The sequence below is a fragment of the Mus caroli genome, chromosome 7 (genome assembly GCF_900094665.2).
Source record: "Mus caroli chromosome 7, CAROLI_EIJ_v1.1, whole genome shotgun sequence".
In the NCBI taxonomy this organism is placed as follows: Eukaryota; Metazoa; Chordata; class Mammalia; order Rodentia; family Muridae; genus Mus; species Mus caroli.
The window spans coordinates 34120128-34143486 of NC_034576.1; the positions used below are offsets into that span (position 1 = coordinate 34120128).

A 23359-nucleotide genomic window follows, 5' to 3' on the forward strand; every position below is an offset into this window, starting at 1 on the left:
ACATATTTTCCTCAATTACATTTCCAATGCTATCCCAAAAGTCCCCCATAGCGCCCCCCACTTCCCTACCCACCCATTCCCATTCTTTTGGCCCTCTATCCCCATCTTTGTGGGAATTGATGCCTCCTTCCTTGTGATTTTTTCTCTAGGAGAACTATATCTTTCTGACCTCAGAGAACTCACCTCTTCCATGTCCTTACCCTGATACTGATATACAGAAGTCCCCTTAGCGCATGTCAAGTCAAACTTGTGGTCCATGCAGGCCCAGGCCTCAACAGCAGCAGCCATGCTGCTCAGAATACTCGTGGCACATACCATGCTGTACCTTGGCCAGACTCCTGGACACCACACTGGAGACAAGTAGTTGATACCAACCTTGAGGCCCATGGGATAGATACCAGTCCACAAATTGGCTGTTCTTGGTCTTGATGGCAGTGATGGTACCATTCACATCCTTGTGTAGCACATTTCCATGGTATAGGAGGCTGAAGGACATACACTTGGCTATGCTGGGGACCACACTTTACCGTCTGGTTGGGAGGCTCAAAGCAGCTCAGGGTAGTCTCTACCACCAACAGTTCTCGTGGCAGGCCTTCTCTGCAGAGACGACTGGAGCATAGGTGGCCAAGGGGAAGGAGACACAAGGGTAGGCCAAAAAGTTGGTCTGAAACTCTGTCAGATTTATACATGAGGCCCTTTTGAAGAACAGAATAGCTGTGATAGAGGAGCCAGTTTGAGAGATGAGTTGGCAGAGACTGGTTTAGGTTGGGTGTTTGAGGTCATCTATGACATCGTAGTCTTCTATGAAGGCACAGTCCAAGTGCTCAGGGTGGTGTGGGTGATCCACAGCTGTGAACACTTGGGGCACTATATAGGATGAGAACTCCAGATCAGACATCTTACCACAGTCAATAGAGAGCTGCTCCATCAGCAATGATGTGGAGCCAGAGTCCTCTCCAAAGCTGTGGAAACCCAGGAAGCCCTGAGTCCAGCCTGGCTAGGTGGTCTCCTTGGTAGTGATGGAATGACCACCGACATAGTTGGTGGTGGCATCCTTTGGTTGGGTAGCATAAGCTGGCAATATGGCTCATTTCAGATCTCACCAGTTACTGTGGGCTCCAGATCCACAGAGACTGCCTGTGACTCGGCACCAGTTTCCATCAGGCTAAATCCTTGTGTGACAGTCAGGCTCACAACAGTCCTTACCCATCCAGACACATGAACTGAGAGGCAATTACACCTGAAGAACCCTGGTGCTGCCTCTCCTATCGTCGGAATCAAAGGTTACCGTGAGACCTTCTTCCTTCCTTTTTGAAGCATATCTTTGCTGGAACTTTGGGTTCTCATTTTTTTTTTTCTTTCATTCCTCTGTACATCATCCCGTTGCCCTCTGGTTGGCATAGTTTCTGATGCAGAATTGGCCGCTGATGAGAACATACCCCGTATGGGGGCTGAATTGAGTTTCTCACGATGCTTGCAAGATGTAGAAGCTCCATCATTGATAGATGTACTGTATCTCAGTCAGGCTTTTATAAGGTTAGAAAATGGAAGTTGAGCCACTCAGGTGTCGATCCCCTCATTACACCCCAGTTAGAAAACGGAAAAGACCTAAATCCACTCATTGTGAGTTCAGGACCACCGATGTGTGCACTGTTTGGTAGTTTGGCTGTGTCATGTCTACTTAGAGACTGCTGAGCTTTAAGGGGCTGGAGAGATGGCTCTGTGGTTAAGATCACTGGCTGCCTTCCCAGAGGACCTAGGTGCAGTTCCCAGCATCCACATGGTAGGTAGCTCACAGCTGTCTGTAACTTCAGTCCCAGGGGATCCAGCACTGTCTTCTGGCCTCTGCAGACCACTAGACATGCATGTGGGGCAAAGATATACATGCAGGCAAAATACCCATGCACATCAGATGAATTTATTCTTTAAAAAGGATGTGTATAGTTGTGTTCATCAAATTAGTGAAAAATTCACTCTCTTCTTCCAGATATTTTTCTTTCTCCCCCATTTCTGGTGCTCCCACTGTGAGTTAATGAACTTGATAAAAAGTCAACCTTGTGGGGAAGAAGGAGTGTTTTATAGTCAGAGTGCTTTCCCTCCAACTGACCAGGCTTAGAGGTGGCAGCAGACCAGGCCTCCGGGCCTGAATGAGGTAGCAGCAGCTTTCTCTGGGCCAGGGATCCAGGAACTTCCAAGGTGGGGGACTCTCTTGGTCACAGCATGTTCGGGTTGAGTGAGATACTTCTAGCTGGGATATGCTAGGTCATGCAACTCACACCCCACTGGCGTGTCTTCTCTTTACAGGTTCAATGTCAACAACACGATTCTTCACCCAGAGATCGTGGAGTGGTAAGTGCATGGCTTGTGACTACCTCTGCTAATTGTGCTCGGCTCATGGAGAATGGAGACACTTCCCTTCACAATCCGTGCGTGCTCTGCGTGCCTGTGACTCTTTCCTAGGCAGCTCTTACATGCAGCACAGCTGGTTTTTCTTTGAGTGGCTGCACTTACCGTGAAGGTAGGCGAGAGCCTCAACAGAGCCTCTCCAGGCTCCGTACTCCATGGGGAGGCAGGCAGAAGGCTTCTCATTACTTCTGAGCCTGAGAGTCTGTGTGCTCACACTTTCCTGTCTGGGACTACTGTGTCCCAGACACAATGGAGGTAAGGGTGGTGTGAGGTAGGGCCAGGGAGTCCCTGTTCAAGGACTGCAGGGAAAAGGGTGGTGGCCTTGGGTGGCTCTTTGAAGCCAGGGAAATAGATCCTGAGTAGCCCGAGGGACATTGTTGCTTGTCAGGTTTTTCAGCTTTCTCCTGAGAGCAAAAGAAGGCCCAGGAAACTTTTGAAGGACTTAGGAGAGTGAAGATCACGTTTGAATTTCCAGAAGCCATTTTAACCTCTAACTGGAGACTCCGCTGAAGGCAGGAGTGGGAACCAGTGCTGCTCCAAGGGCCTGGTGACCATGGAGACGGCAGGGTGACAGCCAGGGGGCCATGGAGACTGACAGAGCCGAGAGCAACAGATCTGAGATTTATCCACAAATTGTCAGAGGCAGGTGCCCATGGGATCAGGTAGAGATCCAAGAGCCGCTGGCAGGTATCGGTAGTAAGCATGGCCCGGTGCCAGTCACAGCCACACACTCTGGGGATGGAGACTGTGTCCTTCAGGCTCATGGCACCTCTTCTTGTTTGTGTCAAGGAACCAACATCTGTCTCTGCAGCTCACTCAGCAGGACAAGTGCCAGCTACTGGGAATTGGCCTGTGTCCACCATTCCCTGCACTGGGACTTTCCCCTGGGGTCATTACAGTGGGGAGACCACAGCTGGCTTGTGAGCTCCAGCATCTCCCCGAGGGATGAGCCATTAGTTCGTCACTTTAGAGCAAGCTCACTTTAATTCCAGTGACATTTGCAAGGCTCCAAGGTGGAGTCTGAGTTTATAAGAATACCTCTCAGCTTTATTAAAGCGAGCAGCAAAAAGGACTTATTTGGCATTTGATGGTAGTAGAACAATTTCAGAAATGTCACATTGTCCTTGCTGCCTCAGGGGTGTGTTTTAATAGCACAGGGCCCAGTCTCTGCAGTGATACAGTTGATCTTGGCAGATCCATCATAGCCACAATTATTGCCCTCCTCGCTAGAACCCAAGGAGGGGCTCTGGGTGTAATAGCGGCCAGTCATCTCCCAAAGCAGGTGGACTTTCTATAATATTAAATCACCATTTGGTGTTACAATTTTGAGAGTTCCTGGATTTTGCTTACTTGTTTGGTGGTAGTGTGGTGTTGTGGTGGCAGTGGTGGTGGTGACAGTGGTGGTGGTGTGGTGGTAGCAGTGGTGGTGGTGGCAGTTGGCCTCAAACTTGAGTTGCTCCCGCTTTTTCATCCCAAATGCCGGGATTGTAGGTCCATCCCACCACTCTCAACTCCTCCAGGTCTTGAATGCCCTGGCTGCCTGTTCTTTCCCTCTCTGCCCTATGGAGGTTATCTGTGCAGGGGATAGACCAACCCCAGTCTGTGTCTCTCTAAAGACCTCTGAACTTCTCAGTCTGTTGCTTCAGCCATGAGACAGCTGTGGTTAGACCCAACGTTTGGTGAGAATGAAAGGATTTGCCATCCCCTGTTTCTTCATCTGCAAAGCAGGTGGCTGATACAGTGATTGGGTGAGACAGGAGTCAATTGCTGTCATGTCTTAATAATACTGGCCCCTACCAAGACTCTCCATGTAAGGCCTGTGCTAATAAACACTTGCAAGCCACTCTATTTAAAGAGGTCGCTGTTGTTGTGAATAAGGCAGCTTCTCTAGTTATCCCCATGCTACAGATAAGGAAGCTGAGGCACAGAGAGTTAGTGACTCACCCTAGGAAAAGCCAGGAGTCCACACTGTTGGCTCTACAATTTTACCCAGCCGTTTGTAGCTCAGCAGGGCTTTCTGGAGTCTGGGGCCTGCCCCAGTGCTGCCGCCTCAGCTCACTCCTGGCCCCTCTACAAGGCCAGTTAACTGCTGTCCTTGGATTGGGTCTGAGGTCAAGTACTGCAGTGCTGAGAGCAGGGGCTATGAAAGAAGTGTCCCTGGCATCCACAGAACACCCCAGGCCCAGATTAGCATTTTGGAGCATGGGTGGCTTTTCCTGGACCAGTCTGATTGGGAGGCGGAGAGCAGCCTCTCCCAGCATGGGGAGCTGGTGCTCTAAGATTTTTTTCTTGGGGTTTGGTTTTGGGTAGCATTCATTTTCTTTGTGTGACTGTTTTATTGTTTTGCACCCTCTCAGGCAGCGCCTTTTTTGATTTCCTGTAAATTCCTCCATAATTGCACTTCCCCACAAACACAAGATCATAACTGCACATTTCTGTGCTTGTGCTTCAGTATTGCAGCTTGGAACGAACAGGTCAGGAGTTGAAACTTACCAAGAGCAGGCATGTCACTGTCATAATTCAGCCTGGGCCTTGGCTCTGCTGTTTTGTAGAGGATGAAATTGATCTGGAGGTAGGGTGGGGAATAAAAGAAGATGCCTTCATCCCGCCTCATAGCTCCGTGCCGGGGCGCAACATCACGCAAGAGTGAGTGTATCCATGGCTGCTGTGCTTCTCCTTGGGTTTTAAGTGAGACTGCTTTCATTTGAGTCATAGGCCAGTTTTAGAACTGTTAATTAAGCGGAGTGAAAGTGTCCTGCATGCATTAAAATGCAGGCTATGGGTAATGTAGCTACTTCTGCTCCCCTGGCTGCAGCCTGCACAGGAGGTAAATTACTGCAGAGGGCTTCAGGATAGAGGTGCACTGGACCCAACATGTTGGGTAACATGTCCCAAATTTAAAAATGCATCCAGAATTTAAAAACATGATGACCTAGATTCTTGGCATATGGGAAGTACTGCAGTGGGACCACTGCCTGTCTCGCGCTGAGTAGTTCTGGCACCCTTCATGAAATGACTGGAGATTCCCAAAGCAGAGAGAGAATTTGGTTCCTACGCACCAGAAGGTGGGAGATGGGATGGGGGGGGGGTGTCACTGTCCCCAGGGTCCTGTGCCAGGCATCTGACCCAACAAATCAGGTCTGGTCACTAACCTCAGAAATCAAGTGGAAAGGGGTGTAGTTACAGTGGCTGTATTGGGAAGATGGAGAACAAGAAACTCAGCCATTGGTGGGCGTTGGCATGAGTTTTAGGGAGGGCATGGCAGGACAAAGAAATCTGTGTAGTTAAACAGGCTGGGTCAGCTAATGGTCTCCAGTGTGGCCCTATCTCAGCTGTGGTTCTGGAAGGTGACTGCAGAAAGTCTTACTATCTGCTTCTCAAGAGATGGTGTTCCTGGTTTGGGGAGAGGAGACACTTCCTTTCTAAGTTTTCTCAGTCTTTGAGGCACTTCTCCTCATTCGCTGGTGATCTGTCTGAAAGAGGCTGCTGTTTCTGGAATACGGAGTGACTATAGCTTCAGAACAGTAATCGGAGACACTAAAGTGTCTAACCCTAGCCCTAACCCTAACCCTAACCTAGCCCTAACCCTAACCCTAACCTAACCCTAACCCTAACCCTAACCTAACCCTAACCCTAGCCCTAACCCTAACCCTAGCCCTAACCCTAACCCTAACCCTAACCCTAACCCTAACCTAACCCTGACCCTAACCCTAACCTAACCCTGATCCTAGCCCTAACCCTAGCCCTAACCCTAACTTAACCCTAACCCTAACCTAACCCTAACCCTAGCCCTAACCCTAGCCCTAGTCCTATCCCTAGCCCTAGCCCTAACCCTAACCTAACCCTGACCCTAACCCTAACCTAACCCTGATCCTAGCCCTAACCCTAACCTAACCCTAACCCTAGCCCTAATCCTAACCCTAACCTAACCCTGACCCTAACCCTAACCCTAACCCAAGGGTGTCTTAGTTAGGTTTCTATTGTTGTGATAAAGCCCATGACCAAAAGTAACTTGTGGAGGAAAGGGTTCATCTGTCTATACTTGTGTATCATGGTCCACCACTGAAGAAAGCCAGTGCAGAAACTCGAGGCAGGAACTGAAGCAGAGACCATGGAAGAATGCTGCTTACTGGCTTGTTCCCCATGGTTTACTCAGTTTGCTTTCTTATGTACCCCATGTCCACCTGCTTAGGGACTGCATCAGCCACAGTGGGCCGGGCCCTTCCACAGCAATCATCAATGGAAACAATACCTCAAGACTTGTGTACAAACCAATTTTATAGAGACATGTTCTCCATTACAATTTCCTTTACCTAGGTATGTATAGGTTTGTGTCAAAGTGACAGAAAACAACCAGCCCAGGGGGTCAGAATAGGATGTTGTAAAGCTCACAGTGCCATACCTTAGTTTTTGAGATTGAGTGTCACTATATAGCCCACATTGGGAACTCGAGCCTCCTGCTCCTTAGAGTCTAAATATCTTAGTTACTCTATGCCTTCAGCCTTGAGGAGTGAATGGACTAGGCCAAGTTTCATTCTAGACAATCAGATTTTACACAGACATTCCTGCAGTCATTGACAGTGTGTGGCCTTGAATAGGAGTCTGACCTAGAACAAGAGAAGAGACACCATACTTCCTTCTGCTCCAAGTTTGTGGAGATGCCCAAGTGAGGAGTCTGTACTTTATAGCTAAACCTTGAGTACTTGCTCTGTCTGCACCATGGCATGCACAGTCAGGCCCTGTTTTAGATGTAGAGTGGACTTCTGCCCCCACACCTGCCTGTCCCCACAACCCCTCTAGGGGCTAAGCTTGCCTCTGGTTTATTTATGGACTTGCTGGTAAAGCCTCCCAAGGATATGTGACTTCTATCCAGCCCCGTCCTTGTCCCCCCTGCTACTGTGTGATTTTTCTTCTCACACTCAGTCTCCAGTGTGGAGAGGATGTTGGGGGCAGGGCCTAGGGAGTCCTTTGGTATTGAAGTCCTGGCCACCTGTGCTCTGGCGGGGGTGGAGGGTTGGGGGGGTGGGATTTGGGAGAGATGGAGTTCCTGGCCCTTTAAATGGATTTTATTCAACAAGCTGGCACCTTGATGCTTAGAGACTGATCTGGGAAATACTTCATCCTGTCTTGCTACTATTTTAATCAGTGCTGCATTCAGACCTCAGTTAATTGATGTCTTAATCCTGGGTTTAATACCTAGAGGCAGTTTTGTGACCTGTGAATATTTAAGGGGAAAAAAAAGATTGCACAAATAAATCTCTGCCTAGTACAGTTTTTGTCATTTCAGGCCTGTGGAGGAGACTTTAGTTTCTGGTTCCAGGGTAAAGTCTGTGATCCTCATCTTCTCACACACGTTAGTGCCTCTGAATATGGGAGGAAGGGATGTGTGTGTGTGTGTGTGTGTGTGTGTGTGTGTGTGTGTGTAGTACTCTACTACTGAGCTTCATATCCAGCGACTGGGTTTTTGCTATGCCCAGGTTGGCTTCAAACTCATGATCCTCCTGTCTCTACCTCCTGAGTGCTCAGGTTCCGGGTATGTGCTGTCTCATGCCCTGTGGACAGATGAGAGTCCTTCCCTTGGGTTCCTTGCTTAGACATAGTAGAAGTGACCTCATCACCTACAGAGAAGTCATGCAGCCTGCTGGACAGACTGAGTGTTGTCTGCAGTATCTGGGCTTGTGTTTTGGAATTAACCAACCTGGTAGGACAAGCCCTCTCTCCCTGACACCTAGGAAAATCCAAAGACCAAAAGCACCCATGGGCTATATAATTGGTTACATCCTTATGTGCAGATATCTGCTTAAATTAAGTTGGAAGGGACCAACCAGGTCTCCGAGTACTGCCTTTCAAGGATAATTTGCCTTAGTTCTGCTTTTGTTTGTTTAGTTTTGGTTTTGTCTTTTTTTTTTTTTTAACAAAGTATCTCCAAGTAGCTCAGGCTGCCCTCATTTTACTGCCCAGTCTCCCGAATGCTGGGACTATAGGGTAGTTCACTACTCCGGCCAAAATCTTTTTTTTTAAGTAGCCCTGGGGAAACCAGCTAGAGGTCTAATGGCAGGGCTCTGAGTTTCCAGCCCTACTGGCTAATATGAGCATAGCTGGGAGAGCATTCTGGGGGCTGGGGGGTGGGGTCTGTTCTTCTTTCTCTCACCATGGCAATGGTGGTCCACTGTAGGAAGGAGGCAGGGATGAGTGTGGGAGGGAATGAAGGTGACAAGGGTTCTAACCTGGGTCTCCTCCAGAGATGAGTAAGGGCTCTGGGGTGAGGGGTGGTTTCTAGCCCTGGCCTCTTCTCCAGGGCCCAGCAGCAGTTCCCAGGAGGCTGTGCTGCTGGCCTGACAGGACAGCAGTGCAATCCTGGTGGACTCCCCTGTTGCTGGGTTTTGTTTTGTTTTGTTTTGTTTTGTTTTGAGACAGGGTTTCTCTGTGTAGTCCTGGCTGTCCTGGAACTCGCTCTGTAGACCAGGCTGGCCTTGAACTCAGAAATCCGCCTGCCTCTGCCTCCCAAGTGTTGGGATTAAAGGCGTGTGCCACCACGCCCGGCTCGACTCCCCTGGTTTTATTTGGACTAGGACTAGGAATTCGGTGGCCTCTGCCCCACTCCCCCTCTAATCCCAAAGCAAGAGACAGTGTCTCACTGTGCAGCCCAGGCTAGCTTCAAATTCATGCTCCTCCTGCCCCAACCTCTTAGATCCTGGGAGTGCAGCCGCAGGTTGCCATGCCTGCCTTCCTTTTTCCTGAGAGTGAGCTGTCCAGCCCGTGTGCTGCCTGACTGTCTTCTTCAGGCAGTAGTTGTGAGCAGCCCATTCCTTGGCTCTGCTCTGGGCCACAGAGGTCTATCCCTGTGGCTCCCTGCTCTTCAGATCCACTCAGCCTTTTGAAAGACGCTTAGAGATTTTCAGTGCATTCATTCTGGGAGGGTCCCTCTACTATCTGGAACCAAATGGATGGGGGAGCTCTCTCTAACCCTGAAAAAGCTGTTTCCTGATGGCCACTGAGCCAGGTAAAAGGGCAGGAAACAGAGGGAGGAGGCTGCGGGAGAGGCTGCATGCAGGTTGTGGGTGGGAAGCAGAATCTTGTGGTTGTTTCCCTCATCTGAGGATATCTAAGGTTACTGGAAGCCAGAAGTCAGAGTCTTGCCCATGCCTCACCATGAAGCAGGAAGTGCTGGAGAGAGAGAGAAAGGGAGGGTCTGGCGAAGTTCTGCCCAGGGGCACAGCCTGGAGCCATGGGTTGAGTGTGGGCTATCAGTGGACCAGAAGGAGAGGTGCCAGCTGTCTGCCTTCAGCAGCGGGAGGGTTTTAGAGACCAGAACACAGTGGGGATTTTTGCATGCTAGGCCCCAGGTACTGGGGTCCTTCTACAGCAGATCAAGTCCAGACATAGGCTGATGCCAGAGACTGGGAGCAGGTATAGAAGGCAAAGTGGGTGTGTGTGTGTGGGGGGGTGTCAGGAGGGCAAAAAAGGGTGGGCCATTCCTGCATCCACTGGGCTCCAGGACCAGGTGATAGGAAGGTTGGCAGAAGGTTGAGGGTACAGGATAACTAGGAGGCTGAGGGCAGGAGGGGAGGATTGTAATGAAGAAGCTGCTTCTGAGGAGCTTGGCTGCAAGCTAATGGAGTGAGCGCAGGGGAGATTGCTGCAAGAGAGTCCAGTTCCAGTGGCTCAGAGCTGCAGTGAGGGGACATATGGGCAGCTGGTGTGCTGCATATGCACATAAGCCCCAAACTCCTGCTAAGCCAGGAAGGTCTAGAGTTCAAAGATAGCCTGGGCTACATGGTAAATTTGAGGTTACCTTGAACTATAGAGTATGATCTTGCCTCAAAAAACAAAGGGCTGGAGAGATGGCTCAGTGGTTAAGATAACTGACTGCTCTTCCAAAGGTCCTGAGTTCAAATTCCAGCAACCACATGATGGCTCACAACCATCTGTAATGAGATCTGATGCCCTCTTCTGGAGTGTCTGAAGACAGCTACAGTGTACTTACATATAATAATAAAAATAAATCTTAAAAAAAAAAAAAGAAATGACAAGTTTTAAAAAAAAAAAATGAAGAGAGTAAAGGACTTGGCAGGTAGAGCAGAGAGCCATCCGCAGGAAAAGAGAGTATGTGTTCAGAAGCACAAAACTTGGCAACTGTGGAAGGAGAGGCCGAGTGGCTCATCCCGGAGCTTGGTATTCAGTTGTCTGCTGAAAGGAGCCTCTGTAGGAGGGTAGAGCAGGAGGAAGAAGTTGGGAGTCTACCTCCTGAATGCTCCCCTGAGATGGGGACCATTACGGTGATCAGGTGAGGCAGGTGGCTGGCAGCTTCCTTGCCAACTGCCCCTCCAGGTCCTGTGTTCTCCCTGTACACTGTAGCAAACAAGGTGGGGCCCTGTGGATGGGTGGACACAGGCTGAAGGAGTGTGACGCACAGGCAGGAGCAATGGTGACAGTCTCATCCTAGGAGAAGGGCCACAGACAGGCCAAAGACACCTATATCTGATTTAGTTGTGGTATCACTCGACCATTACTGCATGCAAGAGATGCCTGCAGCCTGTGGAGGGTGACAGTAAGGAGTGAGATGCAGCAGTCACAAGGTTACCCTGCGTGAAGTTGTGGACCTCTACTGTTACCTGGAGCTTCTTCTCTGAGTCCCACTTTGTCTCCAGACCTGCCCCTCGGGGGGGTGGGGGTGGGGGGATACCAGGAAGCATTCTGGTCCCCAACTCTGGAATCAGAAGTCCCTCTGACAAACAGTGCAGCCCGGCTTCAGGAAAGAGAGGGTGTCTGCTTGGGGGCAGTCTCACTGGCTGGGATTGTTCTGCCTACCTCACTCTGAAAGCAGGCTTTAAAGCCTGTGGAAGGCAGTCGCATGCTGCAGGGCCTTCCACATTTCACTGTAACCAGTGGCTGACTACTCCAGATGTATGGCATTGTGGAGACACAGCTGCTGCTGTGCTGTCCTGAGGGCTGGCTGCTTCTGATGGAGTCTGAGAAATGACTGAGTTCACATCAGTCAGAGCCCATCCTCTTCCTCCCTCTGGCTCTCTCTTGTGGGCAGCAGAGGACAGGTGGGTGGATCATAGATCCCCCTGGGCAGAGACACAGAGACACTGGAGGGTGCTTGACCTTGAAGGTGCCTGATTGCTGATTTTTTTTTAGAGGGAAATTTGAGGTGCTTAGCCTTATGCAAAGGAGCTGAACTGGACATTAAAAGCAACGTGCAGAGGACCCTTGGCCTGTTCCGCACTCTCCTCTGCCCAGGCTGCTTTGGGAGATCTCTATTGGGGAGGAGTCTGGATCCTCCCCATCTGCAGAATCCAGACCTTCCCATGGCAGCCTTCCTTTCCCATGTTATAATTGCTTTTTCTCTCTCCCGAGTCTCCAGGTTTTTAGAGAGGGACATTTTTAACTTCCCAACCGGGAATGTCAGATTGGCACGTCCTTACTAGCAAGGTGAATGCACATCTACTGTGGGTGCCCCCCATTAAAGGTTTAAAAGCGTTGCCCAAGCAGTATGTGTACCTTGTTAGAAAACTCCGCTGGTTTTCTTAATAGATAGGCATTCACAGGGTGAGGTGGGATCTTGCTGCATTTCCCTGATGGCGTAGGTTACTGAAGGGTTTTCTCACGTGCTTATGACCATTCTGTATTTATTACCTCCTTTCAGAACCACCTGCTCCATACATTTGCCCATTTATTGATTGGGCCATTTGTCCTTTCAGTGATGATGTTATTTTTTATTTTTTAAAGAAAATATTCTGGATAGTAATCCCCTGCCAGGTGTGTTTTCTGCCACTCTTTGGGCCATCTCCGTCGGTGGGAATGTAAACTTGTAAAGCCACTATGGGAATCAGTGTGTAGGTTCCTCAAAAACTCAAAGTAGAACTCAAAAACAAAAAACAAACAAACCAAAAAAACCCAGTGTGCCACTCCTGGTGCTTACCAAAGGGAATCAGTCAGAATATTACAGACACACTTGTGCACCCATATTTATTGCTGTGCCTTTCACAACAGCTGTGGTATGGAATTAGTCCACCAACAGCTGAGAAGAGAAAACCTGATGTGTGTTCACTAAGAAGTTTGGGTCACCGCAAAGGATGAAATGTCTTTTGCAGGGAAATGGACAGGTAGAGGCCATCATGTTAGGTGTAGGACGGAAGGCTTAGAAAGGGAGCTATCACAGCACACATTCCTCTGGCGTGTTGATTTTAATTAAAACTGTGGTGTGTATCATGTGTATGTATGTGTTTATATGTGTGGCGCGGTGGTGGGATGGGAGGGCATATGTGTGTGGGGGGGTTAGGGGTGTGATGACAGGGGGCAGGGTGTGTGTGTGTGTGTGTGTGTGTGTGTGTGTGTAAGGGAGACTATTTAGGAAGACGAGGTAGTTCAGCATGAGGGCAGGAAAGGACAGTGGAAAGGTCAGCACGTCAAAGCACATTACACACATGTATAAATGAAACTAGGCATGACAGACATGCCTTTGATCCCTTCACCTAGGAGGCTAAGTCAACCAGAGATTCCTGAGTTCAAGGCTGGCCTGCACTACTATAAAATAAAATACAAAATGAGACCCATTATTTTGTATAATTAATATATGCTAATAAATTGTATTAAAAGAGTGAGAGGCTCCCATGAGGAAATAGTATAGGGACTATAGATCAAAATCCTGCCCACCATCCCGCCCACCATCCCACTTCCCATCCCTCACAGGATGCTTTTAGTGCTGTAGTTCTTTTGGCTCTCCCCTGGCTTCCTTTTGCCAGCTTGCCACACAAAGGCCCTGTTTGTGGCCTGCTCTGGGAACTTCCTGTACTATCTTCCCCTCACAAGCTGAGGCTGCAGGACCCCACATCACCTCCCACACCGCACTCCGCACAGCACTTGCTGTCCTCACCTCCGACTCCCATCATGGTGTTTTTTTTGGTCAGAATTCGTACCATTTCATCTGCTCTTTATTGAGCAGTAAATCCTCCACGTTTGGGGAGAGAGAAGATAACTGTAAACGGTAAAATAACAACAAAAATAAAAATGAAAAAACTATAATATTGGGTTTGCATCGCCATCGCTGTGGCTGTGGTCCACGTCCTCCTTGGAAATGCTCCCTGGAGGCAGCCCCCTCGTGTCCTAACATCACCATCCAGCCAGCCATCCACAAGGGCAGGTTTCTGGTAGCAAAGAAAGAGATTTTTCCCTTACATAACCACCAGCTGCAGACCTCCAGCTTGCATGTAGCTCTGCAGTGGATGCCTAATCCACAGGAGGCCCTTGGTCCCATTCCCAGGACTGCAGAGAATTACTCCATATTTTATTACTCTTTGGTGTATCTTTCTGGAAAAGAAAAACCTTTTTGTTAGGGTAAAAGCAGCATTTGTATACTTTTAAAAGTTAAAAAATATAACCAGAGCCTAGAAGGAATGTGGGGAGAGAGAGAGAGAGAGAGAGAGAATATGAGAGAATGAGAGAGAATGGTTAATAGGCACAAGGGTGCAGTTGAATAGATGTGACTGCTATCAATTAATTGAATATTTGGAATTAGCTACTGGGGAGGAGCTTTGAATGTTTTTAATATAAAGAAATTATATATAGCTACGTATGATGGTACATACCTATGTACCCTAGCACTTTAGGACCAGAGTCAAGGAGATTGAAAGTTCAAAGCTAGCCTGGGCTACATAAAGAATCGAAGGCCAGCCTAGTCTTTCTCAAAGACTCTGTCTCAAAATAAACAAAAAAAAGGAAAAAAGTATGCCTGAGGTGATAATACTGCTAGGATCATTAAAAATATTGAAATACACTGGGCGGTGGTGGTGCAGGCCATCAATCCCAGCACTTGAGGCAGAGGCAGAGAAGCAGAGAGGTAGAGAGGCAAAGAGGCAGAGGCGCAGAGACACAGAGGCGCAGAGGGGCAGAGGGGCAGAGGGGCAGAGAGGCAGAGGTGCAGAAGGGCAGAGGGGCAGAGGGGCAGAGGGGCAGAGGGGCAGAGGGGCAGAGGGGCAGAGAGGCAGAGGTAGAGGCAAATTCTGAGTTCCAGGCCAGCCTGATCTACTCCAGGACAGCCAGGGCTGACAGAGAAACCCTGTCTCTGGAGATATGTGCATGCACGTGCATGCATGCGTGCATGCCTGCGTGGGTGGGTGTTTTACCATACCCATAAAATCTATGTCTGTAAATGATACATTTACAGTAATGAGAAGGGGCTGGAGAGTTGACGAGCAGCAGTGACGAGCACTTACTGCTGCTTGTGCTGCCTAATTTGATGTCAGCTTGACACTAGCCACATTCATTTCATTTTTGAAGAGGTAAACTCAATTGAGAAAGTTCTTCCTGAGTTCGAGGCCAGCCTGGTCTACAGAGTGAGTTCCAGGACAGCTAGGGCTACACAGAAAAACCCTGTCTCGGAAAACCAAAAGAAAAGAAAAGAAAAGAAAAGAAAAGAAAAGAAAAGAAAAGAAAAGAAAAGAAAGTGCTTCCCCATCTCTGGTCCTGTGGTCAAGCATGTGGTGCATTTTTTAAAATTGGTGATTCATGTGGGAGGGCCCAGTCACTGTGGGTGGAGCCATCCCTGGGCTGGTGGTCCTGGTTGTTATAAGAAAGCAGGTCGAGCAAGCCAAGAGGAGCAAGTTGCTAAGCAGCACTCCTTCATGGCCTGTGCATCAGCTCCTGCCTCCAGGTTCCTAGCCTGAATTCTCTGAATGCTGGAGTTCAAGCAGTAAGATGAAATAAACCCTTTCCTCCCCAGGTTGCTTCTAGTCCCAGTGTTCTATCTCAGCAATAGGAACCCCAAGACCTTGTTCATGCAGAGAAGTTCCTAGCGCCTGTAACTCCAGATCCAGAGGGTCCATCACCATCATCACACTTCCACAGGCACCTGCAAACACGTGACATATCCAGTGTGGTTCCCATGTTTTCCCTGGATGAGACATTTACTTACAAATGATAGTTGTCAGCTTTCTGCCGCCATGACAGAATCCCTGAGACATCCAGAGTAGAGAAGGGATGGTCCCTTTATGAGGACAGTTCAGGTCCAGACGATAGCCCTGCCCTCTGAGAAGGGTGACTGCTGTGCTGTGAAGCGATCTAGCTTCTGGATTGTGTTGGAGCATTTCGTGTGCCCCTTCACATCCATGTCTCCTGTTGACTGGAATTCAGACCCACCGGCACTGTGTAGGACATGTGCCGTTATTAGGATGCAAATAGTTCTGATTTGACCTACCTTGCCCATGACGCTAAATCCACCTTGAGACTCCAGCTCCCCCTTACACCGGAAGGAAATGTGTGCAGTTGCTTCGGTACTTGGGAAGTCACTGCAGTTTCCGTGCCTCTATTTAATCCAGAGTTTCATTTGCCTTTTTCCTCTCTTATGGATAGGACTTCACACCTCATTTACCACATCATTGAGCATTCTTAAGTGTCTTGCGTGGCTGTGTGGAAATGAACCCATCCAATTCTCGTAGATGTTCTCAAAGCCACATACTTTGAACACGGATTTTTTTTTACAGTTTATTTCCTTGACTTGCTGACCACCTTACCGTCTGCTGCTTTTAATTATACTTTCAGACCAATGCCACTCTCTAAAAATATCCCAGGGGCTGGAGAGATGGCTTAGTGGTCAAGGATGCATACGATTGCAAAGGACCTGAGTTTCCAGCACCCACATGGTGCTTCACAACCACCTGTGACTCCAGCCAGGTGGATCTAACATCCGCTTCTGGCCTCCATCTGCAGTGACACTTACATGCACAAACCCACACCCACAGATGTTCTCATAATTTAATATAATAAAAATTAATCTTAAAGGCACCTCATATCCATTCATTATCTTTTCTGCTGGCCTATGCCTGGAGCTATTTCTCTCATTCCTGAGCTTTTGAATGGTTAACCATGACCCTCTGCTGTTGGATTTGATCAGTAATTTGGGTGTAGAGTTCTGGTTTTGTGTGAAGTGTAAGGAGAACGGAGTTCTTGAAGCACAGTGGGTCATGCAGTCTTCGATACTGTTTTGGCTAAGTCTCAGTTTGCCTGACTACAAAATGGGAATGAAGTGCCTTTTCAGGCTGTGTTCCTAGGGAAACTATCTCTGAGATAAATGATCAGGAAGTGTACTGAAAAAGGCCTGTGGTGAAGAAGCAGGCCTGACAGGGCTGCAGACACATCCGTGCCTCAGCTGGTCCCACCAGCAACATCCCAAGTGATGCGAGGATCAGCGGGACTCCTGGAGAGGACTGGTTCGCTCCCACTTCTTTCATCTCTTGAGAAATGAGTGCCTTGGTGCCTGAGTGGGTGAGTTAGGGCAAAAGCAGCCAATAGCTGTTGCCATTCCTGGGACCTACAGCAGAGAGACTGTGGCAAATGGTAATTGAAGAAGAAAAGGAGGCTATGTTTATTTTCTGAGGTGTGTTCAGCTTTGTGAGCGGAACTGGTGGAATGTAAACATTCCAGTGTTTGACAATGCAGTCACCCCCCATTTCCATGGGTTTAGTCAGCCACAATAGGGAAGACATTCCAGAACTTTCTAAAAATCAATGCTTGAATCCACCAAGCACTGAGCACCATGCTAAATCTACCTGAAGGAAGTAGACAGGAACTCTGTGGTCTAGCCTCTGCTATCCCTCGGGCCCTCAGTCCTGCCTCAGTGCTGGTTTCTGTATATCATCCACTCCACATATAGTCTGTGTGCTCTATAGTGGGTCCTGTGGTGGCTGTGTCTGAACTTTGATCAGTACTTTGCCAGTCAGAACTGTGCCAGTCACTTTGCATCTGTGTGACCAAAATACCTCTCTAAGCCACTGAGGAGGTCAGGAGGAGGGTTTGTTCTGGTTCACAATTACATCCATAGGTGCTTGGCCCTATGATGCTCCTGGGCAGAGTATCATAGCTGCAGGAACATGCAGAAGAGAGCTGTTCACTCCCTGGCTAACCAGGAAGCAGAGCAGGCTGACAGGAAGTAGAGGCATATTTTAAGGTTCCATCCCAGTGACTTCCATTTAGTCCCGACTTAAAATTCCAGCATCTCCCCAAACAGTAGTACCCCCTCTGGGGAGCAAGTAATCAAAACATGAGCCCCCAAGGACTTCGCAGAATTAAGCCACAATGTAGTATACATGCAGAGCCCCATTTTCTTGTCATTTCTTCTTGAACAGCACAGTAATCCTCACACCGCATTCCCTTTGTGTTGGGTATGGTAAGTCATCTAGAAAGGATTCTAAGTACAGGAGTGTGTGTGCAGTTTGTGGATTTAGGTGTAGTGGAGGATTGGGGGGGTGGGTCCCAGAAGCAATCAATCACTTGTGCTACTGAGGGATGGGAGTTCTATTTCGATGCAGATTAAGGCTGCTCATCTAAGGCTTCAAGGCAAGCAGTGTAGGTCAGCCAACAGCTCCAAGCTTTACTCTCTCCTCATGGGCCAGACACAGCTCTCCCAGGTACCTGGCACTGTTCCCTTTAAAGTGCCAGGACTTTGCTGGGCACACACATTGTAGAGAGTCAAGGCCAGCCTGAGCTAAATCATGAGACCTTGTCTTATCCCTTTGGACAAACATTACCATCATCTCCACTTTGCAGATGAGGAAACCAAGGCAAAGAGTGGAGTGTCCGAACCACACCTGGGGTGTGGTAGTCTGTCTCTGCCTGATGTTCCTGGTGCCTTTCATAGCCTTGGACTCTTCAGGGTCCTCTGCTGACACTTCATTACCACCTCTATTCTCATGCTTTCCCCAGTCTTCTGTAGACCAGCAGTTTTCCGAGTCTTCCGATGCCTACCATCCCTTTTGTCTCTTACCACCCAACCTTGTCTTGGTCAAAGGCCCGAGTCACGTGGTACACTTGGGCTGTTCCAAGGGCTAGAACTGGGGAGGGTACAAGAACTGCTGTTATTGTTAGGGTTTCTATTGCTGTGAAGAGACACCATAAGCAGGACAGCTCTTATAAAAGACTGACTACATTTAATTGGGCTGGCTTACATTGTCAGAGGTTAAGTCTGTTAAGCCCACCTCCTAGTGATGCACTTCCTGTAACAAGATCATACCTATTCCAACAAGGCCTCACTCCTAGAAGTGCCACTCCTTATGGACGGACCTATGGGGGCCATTTTCATTCAAACCACTACAGGTACCATCAGCCAATGGGGCAGATTCCTGGGATGCCAGCTGTACTCCTCAGTGTAAGGCCCAACCCATCTGCCATATAGACCCAATTCTGCTCTGTGACTCAGGAAACTGGGGCTCAAGCAGGCAGGGTGTGTCTGGCCACCAAGGCTGGGGGCCCCTAGCAGCTGCCAGCTGTCTATCATTGCTGTAGGCTATCTGCCTGCCTGTGGCTGGTGCTAGGACAAGGGGCAACTGCTTCATTCCCCTGACCACAGGGCTTCTAGATAGCTCAGGATTGCACGTTGCCATGGGTGTTGGGCTTCTCTGGCCTAGTGCTCAGGAATGGTGGTCAGTCTCTGTGGCGAAGTCTTCTTGGCCCTGCCAGATCACTGAGTTGTCCCTGTCTTTCTCTTCTCTCTGCAGCCGAGTGTTCAAGACAGACATGGAACTAGAGGTTTTGCGCTACACAAATCGGATCTCCAGCGAGGCCCACCGTGAGGTGAGTTGGGCGCCGGCTTCTGTAGTACATTAATGACTTTGCTAATTGCTGTGATCAAACGCCTGACAGGAAGTGACCTTAGGGAAGAGGGATTTGTCCTGGCTTACAATCTGTCATGGTGGAGTGATGGGTGGCTCCTTGGAGGCAGGAACATGCAGAGATTACTCATACCTCGGCCCACCAAGAAGCAGAGAGACTGGGGTGGAAGTGTGGCTGGCTGGGCTACAGCCCTCAGGGCCAGCTCCCTGGTACCCGGCTTCCTCCAGCCGGGCCTCACCTCCTAAAGGTTCCACAGCCTCCCGGAAGCAGCACCACACACTGGAAGCCAAGAGTTCAAACACAGTATCCGTGGGGACATGGCTTTGGGCAGGGCTCAGGAACTGTAAGGAAGATAAATGACATGGAAAAGGAAAGTGGGGGGCTGGAGAGATGGCTCAGTGGGTAAGAGCATCGACTGCTCTTCCGAAGGTCCTGAGTTCAGATCCCAGCAACCACATGGTGGTTTACAACCATCTGTAATGAGGTCTGATGCCCTCTTCTGGTATATCTGAGGACAGCTACAGTGTACTTAGATATAATAATAAATAAATCTTTAAAAAAAAAAAAGGAAGGTGGGAGAAATCTCTTTCTTTTGGTGGATGCAGGGCATAGATGGAGACTCTTTGCTCCCTCTTTTCATCTTAAGGTACCCACCTTCACGAGGGCCACGATCCCAGTCCTCACAGTCTGGCTAACCAAATGGCCCCACTTCCAAGAGAGCAGGGGTTTCCTGACATCCTAGACTTCCCAGCGTGTATTAAAGCATCTTCCATCTGTAACTGTAACCCCAGCTCCCACTGCTGCCTGTCTTAGTGTTCTGTGGCTGTGAAGAGACATCATGCCCACGGCAACTCTTATAAAATAAAGCATTTGGTTGGGACTGGCTTACAGTCCCAGAGGTCCATTGTCATCATGGCAGGGAGCATGGAGGCAGACATGGCGCTGGAGAAGCTGAGAGTTCTGCATCCAGATCAGTAGGCAGCAGGAAGAAAGAGACTCTGGGCTTGGCACGGGCTTCTGTCACCTCAGAGCCTACCCTCAGTGGTACACTTCCTCCAACAAGGCCACATCTCCTAATCCTTTCAAATTACTGCTCCCTGGGGACCAAACATTCAGATCTATGACCCTATGGGGCATTCTGCTTCAAACCACACCATCTCTTTTTTCTTTTCTTTTTTTTTTTATTTAAACTATTGTGTGTTTACTTGTGCCTGTGTAAGTCTATGCACATCTGAGCGCGGTGGCCTTGGAGTCCAGACATCCAGACGAGGGCACTGGATCCTTTGGAGCTGGAGTTGCAGATGGTTTCGAGCCCAGTGTGAGTGCTGGGACCCAAACTCCAGTCCTCATGAGTGAGCAGCAAGCATTCTTTAATCACTGAGCCATTTCTTCTTTTCTCTTTTTGTTTTTAAAGACAACATCTTTCTATATATCCCAGGATGGCCTTGAGCTCACTGTGTAGCCCAGGCTATCTCAAAGCTGTGATCCACCTCCACTTCCCAAGTTGCAGTATTGCAGGTGTGCTTTACCAAGTCTGCCCATCACCCATTTTCCACAGACAGCTCCCTAAGGTGCCTGGGCTAGCCTGCCTGCTCAGGGACCCTCACAGCTAAGTGTTAACAGATGGCCCCCATAGTCAAAAGGCAGGCCGTGTTATCTCTTGCTCTGGCTAATTTCTCTGTTCATGAAAATCAGGTACGAGTAAGTAAATAAATAAGACCCTGTCTTAATATTCAGGATTTGCCAAACATCTTGGTCAAATCTTCTGTCTTTAGGTTTCTGGCCACCTGCAAGCTATAGCATGGTGTTTATCGGCTTCCACACCAAGGTGCTCCACAGTGGTCCACGTAAACTCTGTGGGTCTTGGGGCTGTTGCAAAGGTCCAATTTGTCACTTTTCTGCACCACTGTGCACAGATCACCCCTCCTTCTTTTTCCTTTAAAGAGGAGTTTTTGAAAGAGTGTTATACATTATTTATAAGGCCGTGTTACTTATCTGCTTAATACAAATGTCTTTGCTTAATGCCCGTCCTCTAGGTAATGAAGGCTGTAAAAGTGGGGATGAAGGAATACGAGATGGAAAGGTAAGCTGTGTGTCTCCGAGTAAAGATTAAAATGTAAAAAAACCAGCAATTTATGTTCCCCAAGCAAGTAACAGATGAGGGGCTGGAGCAGCGCACGCGAGATCAAGTGGGGACTATGTGCGGCCTTGGGATCCTAGGCAGAGATTATGGTCCCTCTGGTGGCGGCCACCTCCCTGGCTCCTGGCAGTGTTTGATGGTAATGGGCCTTGATCACTTTCCAGGCTGGTTTAGTGTCCCATCATTCCACTCCTGGACTTTGTTTCTGCAATTTGTGGGGGGAACTTTACCCAATAGCCGCTATCGTGCCTCCAAAAGCCACTAGTAAAACAGCTTGCCATTTTTATGTGTAAACAGCACCATTATGGCTGCTGTGCTCGGGCGACTGGGTCGAGGGATGGTTAAGTGGCTCATAAAGCTCCCTGGAGAGCCCCGTCCGCCTCCAGCTCCAATTAGGCTTGCCACTCGCTGGTCGGCATGCCCGGACGCTGCCTGGGGAAGCCCTGCTCTGCTCTATGACCCAGATCAGATCCCCCACCCCGTCCTGGGTCTCCCATCGGTGACTACCCTGGTTTCCTCTCCTACCTGGGTTTGTATGTGCTTGACGCCTGTTACCCCCTTTCCCATGCTGACAGCCCCAGACCCCTCTGGTGGCCATCAGGCCTGCCCTGTGTGAGAGGGAACTGATTCTTTTCTGCTGTGCTTTCCAAGGGCTCCTGTTCTTGGAAGGACCCAGGGAAGCTGGGACTATAGTGTGGTGATGTGAGTGACCAGACTTGGACCTTTGAGGTGGGGCCTATTGAGAGGCCCTGTGTCATTCGGAGTCCTGTTCTCAGAGGTAGTTCTTGAGAAAGGATTGTTGTAAAAAGAGCCAACCTGGCCACACCCTAATTGCTGGCTTCTTAAGTGACCAAACCAGTGAGCCTCATCTTGAACTTTTAACTTCCAAAATTTTAAGCTATGCAAAACCTCTTTTCTTTTATAAAATAGCCAACCTTGGGTATTTTATTATAGCAGCAGAGAAAGGACTGATTATGCTGTCTCAACCGTCATGGCCTTGCCTGCCACATCAGTGTGAAGAGCACACAGGTTGGGTCAGGAGTGGCCAGTGTGACACCGGTGTTTACTGTGGGCTTGGAAATGGAGGCCTTTTTTCAGAGTTTAACCCTGAAAGGTGAGCTGAGTGCCTGGAGTCCTCTTCTTACCCTGAAGGACAGGGAATTGTTAAGATGGCTTTCCTCAGCTGCTATGGTGTCCCAGGAGGGGGCATGTAACAACTGTCTATCAAAGCTGAGGGAGCCTCTGTCTTGCCAAGGACACTGGGGAAGGGCGTGCACAGCCTCTTTGATTCCAGTTTGCACAGCATTCCCCCTCCCACTCAAGGATCTGAGATGAGAAGCGAGCTATCGGCTAGGCCAGGGTGGAAGGTGGAGCTATGAGCCCCTCAGACTGGCACTGGCCCAGAAACCTGTTCCCAATTGAGTTGACTCATAGTGACCCATAACAGATGCCTCAAATAAAAATAACCAAGAAATCAGAGCAAGAATAGCATATCTCAGCATGGGGCCCCCACCACCTCTGCCTGTCAGTCAGCTGTACCCTGTGCTGTAGGGGGTTGGCTCTGGAAGGGACCCTGAGACACTCTTTCCTCAGCCCTGACCCTGCTGCCGCCCCTAGGCAGAGCTACGTGGGCTTTGGGTCTGTAGCAAGGAGTGCCTGAGTGTAATGGAGGGGTTTCATTTCTCACAAATGTAAGGGAGTCCTATGGCGTAATGAACCCCGAGGTGCTCGTCCAGTGTTGTTTAGTTCTGTGTTTATGTTTTGGTTTGCTGGCGTATATGAACAGCCCAGACATCATGTCATTCCCCATGTAAATATTTCAGGAGACGTCTCAGTCAGTGAGATGTTTCCCTTTCTATAACTACCCTGCCATTATCCCGTCTAACCATACAAATAAATAATACAAGCAGCTTTCCGTACCTGAGCATCCTGCATCACGGATTCAGCCACCTGCCAACTGTGGCACAAACTTTTACTTAATTTGAGTCAGTAACCGAACATGCACAGGCCTTTCTTTGTCTTTCTGCAGGCTACACAATGTAACCACTATGGACATTGGGTTGGGTCTTATAGGTAACCTCCAGTTGGTTTGAAATGCTAGGGGAGGAGGTGTGGGTGCAAGCCGCTGGGGTGTCTGGGAATGCTGCTTGGTGTCCACAGGACCCTTAGAGTCAGTCCCCTTCTTCTGCCAAAGACTGACAG

General features: G+C 49.1%; 1 protein-coding gene across 1 annotated transcript in view; it reads left to right on the top strand.

Annotated features, from left to right (window-relative positions):
* Pepd (peptidase D) overlaps positions 1 to 23359 on the top strand; it is a 133725-nt gene that overhangs the window by 39897 nt on the left and 70469 nt on the right. Inside the window, exons 7-9 of the mRNA XM_021168233.1 lie at positions 2305 to 2349; positions 18903 to 18978; positions 21054 to 21100. Coding sequence (XP_021023892.1) covers positions 2305 to 2349; positions 18903 to 18978; positions 21054 to 21100 — 168 coding nt within the window. The remainder of the gene's footprint in view (positions 1 to 2304; positions 2350 to 18902; positions 18979 to 21053; positions 21101 to 23359) is intronic.